Source organism: Capsicum annuum, chromosome 1 (assembly GCF_002878395.1).
Source record: "Capsicum annuum cultivar UCD-10X-F1 chromosome 1, UCD10Xv1.1, whole genome shotgun sequence".
NCBI classification, from domain to species: domain Eukaryota; kingdom Viridiplantae; phylum Streptophyta; class Magnoliopsida; order Solanales; family Solanaceae; genus Capsicum; species Capsicum annuum.
The window spans coordinates 232,907,061-232,916,890 of NC_061111.1; the positions used below are offsets into that span (position 1 = coordinate 232,907,061).

Sequence of the window (9,830 nt, forward strand, 5' to 3'; positions counted from 1 at the left end):
TCAAAGCAAAAAAATTACTAATAAAAAGTAGATTAACACAAAAGGAAGAAAATGCCTATAGAATCCTTGCTGATTCTTTCATGAGCAAACATATTCAATTTCATAAAGGAAATAAAGAGCATAGATGAAAGATTGATTTCACTATCCACATCTAAAAAATATTCAATAGAAAATATAAGTATTCAACATCTACAAACAAACCTTGTCAAAAGAAAAAGCATTCAAGCAACTATAAACTAAAATGAAACTCATAGGAGTTGGATAAAGAGGGGATGGCATTAACCCATTCTTTTTCTACCTTCTCCACATGGTAATTTGACTTTAAAATGGCTTAACATTGAATTTTGTCTTAACTTCTTACAAAATCAATGAAAAATACATGTTGAAGTGATTGGCATACCTGATAAGAGAAATTAATCACTTTTCATAGAGATTATATTTTGAAGTGTAGATGAATTGTCTATAAGCATGCAATAGAACTTGCATTAACAGAGTTAAATGAGAGGACTTTGAGCTTTGCATAAAGCGAGTTGATGAAGAGAATCGAGATAAGAGAATATGGAGAAAAGATAACCTGGAGAAGAGACAAAAGTGAGAGTAATTGTGGATGAAAGAAAAATATGGTAAGGACAGTAAAAAGGTGAAATCAATATGACTTTTATAGAAGTTGATAAAAGATACCTGTTTTACATGGGATGAGAATTATTTTGATCTTATTTTGCATGAAAAAAATTATGTTAAAATCTATGGAAGATAAAAAAAAATTTATATTTTTTTAATTTTGGCAAAAAAAAATGTCCGAAAATTTATGTATTACCGATTTGGGAAAAGGCCAAAGAATTTTTTATTTTTTTTGGCTTTATGGAAGATGGAAAGAATTTATTTATTTTTTCGGTGGAAAAAAAACGTTCGAAAGATTTTTGGGGTTTATGAAAGATGGAAAAGATTTTTTTTAAAATTTTGGCCAAATAAGAAAACGGGTGAAAGTTTATGTATTACCGATTTGGAAAAAAAACCAAAAAATTTAGATTTTTTTATTTTAGTGTTTAATTATTTTTTAGATTTTAGATGGTGGAAAAGGAATCCTATTTTTGTAACGAAAGGTTTTGTTTTAATTTAATTTTAATATTATGAAAATAATAAAAAAAAGGCAAAAAGACGATTTTGTCTAAAGCGGAAACTTTTAATGAAGGACAAAAAGTTCAAATCACTTTTCTAAGGGTCTTCACACTTTTAATATATTATAGATTATAGATTATAGATTATAGATTATAGATATAGATATAAATATAGATTATATTTATGAATATATTATACGTTAAATTTATTTGAATAATTATTATGCTTATTTATATATTTTAATTTCTTTAAAAAATAATAAAAATATCGACTCCATTGTTGAATTATGTATTTTAAATTAAATAGTTTTGTAATCACTTGAAAATTGATATTGTATATATCAATTAAAATGAATTTTAATATTCTATTATATGATTAATATGTGTTTAAATGACATGACATAAACAGCAAATCTTCTTTTACTTTAAACAAACTTAAGTTGGAAGTTTATGTAGTAAGATTTTTTTTTTTAAACACACACGGTATAATCATGGGAAGGCACACACGAAAAAATTAAAGTTAAATAAGATGAAAGTTTTATTTTTAAAATACACATGATATAATCATGAAAATGCACACACACAAAAATTAAGCTAAATAAGATTAAAGTTTTATTTTTAAGAATAAATATTTAAAGCTTGAAAAGAAATATATATAAAAAAATAGTTAAATAAGATGGAGGGTATTTTGGTAATCAATTAATTTATTCTTAGAAATTATACCATGCATATTACTTTGAATACAACAAACCAAATACTCAACAAAAAATAATCTCAGTATAACTAATTCCAGTATAACGTATTCCATCATAACTTATCCCAACATAACTAATCCCATCATAACTACATTCCCAACCAAACGACCCCTTAGTGAGAGGGTAAAACTCTCTCCTATCAAATATGAGACATTTAATTAAAGAAAGGGAGAATTACAGGGTCGTTTGATGTGAGATATAAGGAATAAATAGCTTCGAAATAAAATGAAGAATTATTTTATCCCATGTTTGATTGGAGAATAAGTTATTACCGAGATTGTTTATCCCATCATTTATACCTTAGTAATAAATAAGTCATCTCATATAATTGATGAGATAACTAATTTTGAGAAAGATAATCTCAAATTAACTATTCGAAATAACTCTTTTCCAATCAAGCGCTGATTTCATGGGGTTATAATTAAGTTTATATGTTTGCTTTTCACATAAAGAAAAAAGAAGATCAAGAAACTGTTATTAACGCACTTCGACCAAATAGCAGAATCATATTATTGGGTCATCAAAAAAAAAAAAAAAAGACAAAATTCATAACCCAAAACACCCCGAGGCCAGAGCATCTAAAATTGGATTCGGCTCTAAATCCAATACATTGTATCAATCAACTTAATAATAGTGAAATGGAGAGTACATAATATTCAAGCGCATTATATACGTAATAATGCATATACAAATATCTTTATAGTGAAACGTATTATATCCACACGTATAATAAACATATTCATGCGCGTGTACACACATATATGTATATAATATCTTTGTCTAACTACATCCGGGCATATTTGTTACAAAACCTCAAACTATCACTATATCAAGTAATTTCCTTAACACTAGTACTATAAAAGTAAAACCTTAATTTATTGTGTCACGTAATTTTTTGAAGTAGAGTCATATTATTGGGTTATCGAAAAAATCCAAGACAGAATTTTAATGAAAAATAACATAAACATACACTTTAACTTACCATATTTATACAAATTTTTACCTTTACAAAATAATTACAAAAATCTCAACTAATTATACATTATCAATGGATATATAGAGCTAATTATGTATCTCGACAGACTTAAAATCAAAAAAATATATTGAAAGCTAATTATGTATCTTTAAATATATCTTCATTGAATATATTATGTATCTCGACTGATCCAAAATAAAAAAAAAATATATCAAAAGCTAATAATATATCTTTACAAAAAAAATATATCTTCATTAAATATATCAAAAACTAATTATATATCTCAACATACCTAAAATTTAAATTTTTAATAATTATACAAAATGTAAATTTTCGATAATTAAACTTCTATCGGGCGGGATCTATGTTGTTTGCCAAATTGTAAACCCAAACTCCCAAAGCATGAAACTGGATTTGGGCTCTAAATCATTGGCTGGTTTTTGGGCTGTGTGAACCTGGAAGGCTGAAGCACAAGAAGAAGACACCCATTAACAGCTCCCAAAGCTTGAGCAATGTTGAAAAGCTCATCGTTGTTGCTTCCTCGTTTTTCTTTAACTTCTCCATTCTACAGGTACATGCATATGCTGCTTAATCACTACATATATCTTTCTTCTCACAATGAAATTTAACATAATTATACCCCCAAAATGATTGAAGAATACATTATTGCCTATCACCTGTTTGATTATTTGCCCCTATATGTGTTGGCATTGAGATTAAATCATATGCTTAATTAATCCATGAACATAAATTAACTGAGAGTTTTGAACAGTTCTGAGTTTATCGGAAGTTTAGATGTAAACTGACTAGTCAAATGATATTATTCATTGTATAAAGATTTAGCAATGAGCTAGGAAGATAAAAGAGGAAAAGTACATAAGTAATGGTAGACTAACAATTCAACAACAACAAAATATATATTCCCACAAGAACTCTCAGATTCGGAAGATGGAAGTGATGGAGATGAGGATGTTGCGATGGAAGCGTGGGTATACTAGGAGCTATATGATTAAAAATGAGGATATCCGAAGATAAGGTGGGAAATGACTTTGGTAGAAGACAAGATGCGGGAAGCGAGGTTGAGATGGTTTGGACATGTGATGAGGAGATGATAAATTGCTTCTACTAATAGGGATAAAGTGCTCATTTTATTTGCTAAGGAGGGAAATGAAAAGAATAAGAAAAGGAAAACAATAATCATATACAATAACATACCTAGTGTAATCCTACAAGTGAGGTTTGGGGAGCGTGATGCGTATGCAAATCTTACACCTACCTTGTGAAGGTAGAAAGATTGTTTCTGATAAACCCTCAACTCAAGTAAAACATAAAGAAAAATTATATATTTTCCGTTAGTTCTTTCAATTATTTCACATCCATGAGAAGAAAGTATCAGTGTTGGTTTAGGACTATATATTCATTTGTAGGTTAATTTAGGTGCAGCTCATTTAACCCATCCAAAGGGTAGCTCAAAGTGACATATAAGCGAACTTTGTAAGAAGATAGAATGTTATTGTTAAATTTATTATGAATATAGGCAGGATATTAATCAACTATATAAAAGATATAGCTAAATAAATTTTTTGTTTGGTTTCCTGTGTACATTTCTCTACCTTTACTTCACACACTTTTTCTCTCTATAAAGAACCGAGAAACTTATCTGTTTGTGATGTTTCTAGTCCAAATTTACCCACAGAATACTTTGTTAAAACTTCCCACAACACAAAGGAATATCAGTGATTTCCGCTCTAATTACTGTTGAAGAAATTCTACGAAAATTTAGATGAATTGATTTGAGTAATTGATAGTGAAGTTGGGTATTCACAAATATTGTAGACAAGTTGAGACGTTGTCTCGTGAGTATGGCGGCCCTAGCAAGACATTGAAGAAGAAAATTGCAGAATTGAAGCAGAAGAAGAAACGAAAGGATCCTCAGAAGAATGAGTTGTTTGTACAGGTTCCAGATTCAAGATCATTTCTTGATACTGCTACTATGCCCATGATACTCACTGTCGTTGGCACCGCCCTTTTCGCTAAACTCCTTATGATGGTAATATATGATGAAATTGCAATGCATTGTCTTGTTGTCCCTTCATATTAGTAGTCATATTATTGCTCCTCTAGTTTCTCTTTGTCCTTCGATTTCTGTTACTATTTGTTGATTCATTGTTCCTTGATTATTATATTGTTTTATTGTAGTTTCTGTTCTGCTGGTACTATATGTTGTTTTTACTCCTTTGGACTGTTTTTCCTTGAGCCAAGGATTTATCTGAAACAATCTCTCTACCTCTATGGTAGGGGTTAAGTTACTAAGATCTGCCTACACTCTACCATTCCCAGAGCCCCACCCTTTGTGGGACTACACTGGGTGTTGTTGTGATTCTTACAGATTGTAATAGGGAGTAGAAAAGAAGCTTGGGGATAGTGATACTTGAAAATGTTTAATTTTGCTTTATAGTTGGAGTGGTATGCGTAATACCTTGAGATCATTTCATTGATATTCACAATCTGAACATGAGAACTTCTTTTCTACTGTAACATACCAAAGAAACCAAATCTCAATAGTAGAACTGCTTTTATACTGTAGAATACCTTTGGTTTTCTTTGTTTGAATAAATGCTGCTTATTTCTATCTATATTCCTTACAATGTAAAATGAACTTACGTCGAGTTTTGATGATATTGATTGAGGAGTTTGATGGAATTTTAGCTAACTGAATCCACCAACCTCAAAGTCTCCATCGTGGGTATTTTTTAAATTTTATTCTACAAGTGGGGATGTGTGGAACTTGCAGTAAGCACTAACATATTTTCAATTATTTGGTGTAGTGAACTTGCTTGTATGTTTTACAATCCAAATCAGCTGAGTAACTTATAAGCTACAGTTGTGTCTGTGTGCAGTATGATGATTCGAAGTCTCAAGATACAATTGAGCGAAAAATAAAGAATGCGCCTGCTGGTCAAGGGACAGTTAGGATGCTGACCCGCGAGGAATGGGAATCAGTTCAGGAAGTGCGGCCAAGGACTCCATTTGAATCTAAACTAGCACGTCCAAATGCAAGGCTAAGGACAGGGGAACCTCTGAAGATGGTAAATGCTTTACTTCTTTAACTTTCATTCATCTGGTGTTAGGTATTTTTCCTGCTGACATTCTAGAGAACAAACAAAGTGGGTCAGAAAGCTTCCTATAGTTATAAGACTTCCAGTCTACTACTGGGAATGCTTTTTACCAAACTATCTGATACGGGTGTACCAAGCTGTCCAACAAGTTCACGACCATTCACACGTAGCCAAGCTTGGGAGTTACAAAAACTCCAATCTATGTTCATGCAAATGGCCGTGTGTGAGTTGGTACTTGAGCCATCCAATGGTTTAAATGTTTTTAAGTGTGAAGAGGAGCCTTGAAGTGTAATAAACTTACACTCCAAGGCCACCCCTTGGCAAGGGTAGGATGGTCATTGTTCTCTCACTTTGTGGTGTAATATAAATAGATAGTATTAGGGTTATTTGGAGTTAGTTCATTCATGATATTTTGAGAAACAAGACTTGTAATATTTTTTTGAACTTCTCTCTTCCTTTGAGAGGTCCAAAACCGAAACTCACAAGTGGTGTGACACTTGGGTTGTATCTTGGCTAGAAACTTAGGTCTTGAGGTTCATGAGTTCCTCTTGGTCCAAGTAAGAGTTTGGTGTTAACATTCATTAATCTTAGGGTCCTTACATGTTGTTAGGATTCTTAGATTCTTGAATATTGTATGTCAAACTATCTATCCATCTCTCTTGATATCATTGTATTATTGTTGAACTTTGAAGACTAGTGAAGCCGTGTGGGGCTCTTTTCGATTCACTAGCATTGTTGAACTTGTTGTTCTTGTTGTCAACTTCTTTCTCTTGGTCTAAACGAAATCTTGGAGACTAGTGAAGCCGTGTGTGGCCTATTTCGATTCACTAGAACCTTGTTGTTCTTGTGATAACTTGATTCTCTTGATACATATTCACTCTTGTATCACTATCATATTCACCATAATGACCATAATGGTGTTGTAGTGTCTAGAGTTTATCATTATGGTTATATTGGTTCCTTGTTGGTCTCGAACTATGCATGTCAACCTTCGTGCAAAGTGAAGGTGTTAGATAGCTAGTTAAGTTTCTATACTATTGATATTCTAGTACGCAACATGGGTTAGATACAAGATGTTGATTGTTTTCGCCTAAAGTAAATGTGTGTTGTATTAATTATCATGAAGTAATTAGTACATCTTTTCTCTCCTTTTAGTTTCTTACATGCTATCAGAATCTTTTATGATCTTTCCTGGTATGGCACCACACCTATTCCTGGTGATTGTTATGTGGAATTGAGTAACCTGGTGCACTAAGCTCTCACTATGCGTAGGGTCAGGGGAAGGGCCCGACCACAAGGATCTATTGCACTAAGCTCCCGTTCCCGTTATGTGACATTGAGCATTTTCTGCAAACCTTTTTAGGGACGCCTCACATGTTTCCACTGACTTTTTTGGACACACCTTTTTGGTGATCATTCCTGCCGTTACCTGCATTTATTTCCTACAGAAGTTATTCTGGCGGCACTAGTGTTTTGTCCACTATTCTGTAACTACAGTGACGAGCTTCTGGCAGTCAAAACTAATCTTTTCCCATGATTTTTTGGGTATTTTACAAGAAATATAAGCCATTTATTTTCCTTTTCAGTAGGTGCAGACCTATTATCTAAGTTATAGTTTTAAGAAAATGAAATCTGGTGATTTAGGCGGTCGGGTGGTTTACTTTTATGATTATGGTTACTTTTTCCATTAGACACACTTAAGTAGTCCATGAGTAATAGTTTTTATTATTCCATTAGGTGATCGTGTTAACTTTGTCTCTTGGTCTTTCACTTGCGGATCATGGGTATTGACTTGGGGCTTTTTGATCGTACCTCTTTTATTTGTTAAAGTTTATGACCACTCTTATCAAAAAGCTTATGCTTTTAGAGAAAAGAGAAAATACGTTTTTATTTACTTATTGTGTCTTGAACCCCCCCACCCCCACCCCCACAATTGTGTACCATTAAACTTTTCTTCTTCTGATACCTCTAATTATTTCCCTCAATATTCCTCCTGGTTCAGCTGCATGACAAAATTTGAATGACTGTTGTTTCGTTTGATTGCTTATATGCAGGAAGATGTCAAGGATTGGACAATAGATGTTATAACCGATGCACTAACACGAGCTGAAGAATGTGCTAAACGAGGATCTAACTAGCTTTTGAGTTGATAATATTGGTCAGCAGTTACAATTAGATCTGCTTCTTATGTATCGGAAAGGCTCCTCAACGTCAGCTGGTCATTTCAACATACCATCTTTCTATTACCGGAAGTGGAGAAATGCTGTTTTTCTTACCGTACAGCAATGCTAAGCTTATTGCTACCTGAGTGTACTGTGCAACATTTTAGAACTTCGAAGATCTTAACGTATAGTAACATACTCCATTGTTGTGATAGTTCTCTTTTACATTATTGGAAATGTAAACTTTGGTCAACATACTGAACATTTCCTTTGAACCATATGCCAGTAAATATTGGTCTCCGAAGCCTCTTGAAAGAATGTACTAGTTGCCCGCCAGGTTTGGGACGTGGTCCCTAACCACGTATGCAGTAATAAATAAGAGTAAATAGAAGGTACAGTGTAAGGAAGATACACGCATAATATTTACGTGAAAACTCCTTGCTCAAGGGAGTAAAATCATGACCTAGCTTGTAGGATTTCCAACCACTTAACTATCTTCAAGCAACTTGAATACAGACTCTGCATTTCAAGGATTAACCACTTAATCCTATTCAACTTACAATAACTCGATTGCTAACACATGAAATAACTAACTCTAGTTGATTCAACTACTGGTTAACTCTAGCTTCAAGTGTCAACCCACCCTAGTTGACTCAATCATGAGAATGGAACAAACAATGAAAAACCTACAATATCTTCACTAGAGGAGTAGGTTGAGTGTTTACAAATCATTGAACAAAGACTTAAGCACAACATGAGCATAAGACAACAAATAACGATTGAGCAGGTCTCTGTTGCAGATGAGGCTTCGCTTGGAGTGGTTTTCATCAAGATAGATTGAATGTTTTTTGCATATGAGAGCTTGGGTTTTCTTATTGCAACATGTATATATATGGGATAAGAAAACCTAGGACACTCTTGATTGGTTGAGGTAAAAAGGTGTTGCGGCTCTGCCACCTTGTTTCCCTAACTCTCTGTCACTCGATACTATTTTTAGTTGTAATTCTAACTTGCTATAAAAGACATAGAGCCTATGAACTTGGTCCCTGAGTAGTCTTAGAGGTACTGTGCATGACTCCATGGGGACCAGGCCCCAACAATGGTTTGTCAATCATTAAAACTATGGACTTTAACAATTTTTCTTTTTTTGATAATGACAAACCCAGTTTCAACCAGTCACTAGATCCTTCCCCCAATCACTCATACCTACGAGAAATCCCCCCTGAGTCATATACCAACTACTCACACATTTTCAAATGGCATGTTCCTCTTGCGTACAGGGATTTGGTCACTGCACTCACACAACTAACTCAACAAACACGTGTCAGAAACCTCATCTTCCATTTTTTAGCATTATAAAAAAGGAGAAATAGTAAATCACACAGACAACAAACTAACAGGTTAACTTATGGACATTGAGGCTACACTAACACGAATAACAAAAATTAGAAAAAAAATGTAATAGAGGTGATATCATCAAACACATCGTTCATTAATCAAAAGATCAACATCATACAATGTAATAACAAAAGCATTAATAACATAGACCAAATGAATACCAGTATAAAAGGTGCACGGAAACAAAGAAAACTTAGAGGCTTAAAAGAGTCAGGAGCTTAAGAGAACAGGGGCTTAAAGGAAACCGAGACCAGGTGATCTTAGGCGGATATATGCACCTAAGTGTCATAATCTATGCTTGT

The 9,830-nt window shown here is 33.1% G+C and overlaps 1 protein-coding gene across 1 annotated transcript; it reads left to right on the top strand.

Moving 5' to 3' along the window:
- The first annotated feature begins 3,027 nt into the window (after positions 1-3,027).
- LOC107841815 lies at positions 3,028-8,434 on the top strand. The gene is made up of 4 exons (XM_016685663.2): positions 3,028-3,420; positions 4,686-4,899; positions 5,750-5,938; positions 8,023-8,434. Exons 1-4 carry the CDS (start codon positions 3,362-3,364, stop codon positions 8,104-8,106), a joined length of 546 nt encoding a protein of 181 aa, XP_016541149.1. The 5' UTR covers positions 3,028-3,361; the 3' UTR covers positions 8,107-8,434.
- Positions 8,435-9,830: the final 1,396 nt, after the last annotated feature.

Coding starts and splice junctions, on each gene's coding strand:
- LOC107841815 (XM_016685663.2), top strand. CDS start 3,362: ATGTTGAAAAGCTCATCGTTGTTGCTTCCTCGTTTTTCTTTAACTTCT. Junction 4,900..5,749: donor TCGCTAAACTCCTTATGATG/GTAATATATGAT, acceptor GTCTGTGTGCAG/TATGATGATTCGAAGTCTCA. Junction 5,939..8,022: donor CAGGGGAACCTCTGAAGATG/GTAAATGCTTTA, acceptor GCTTATATGCAG/GAAGATGTCAAGGATTGGAC.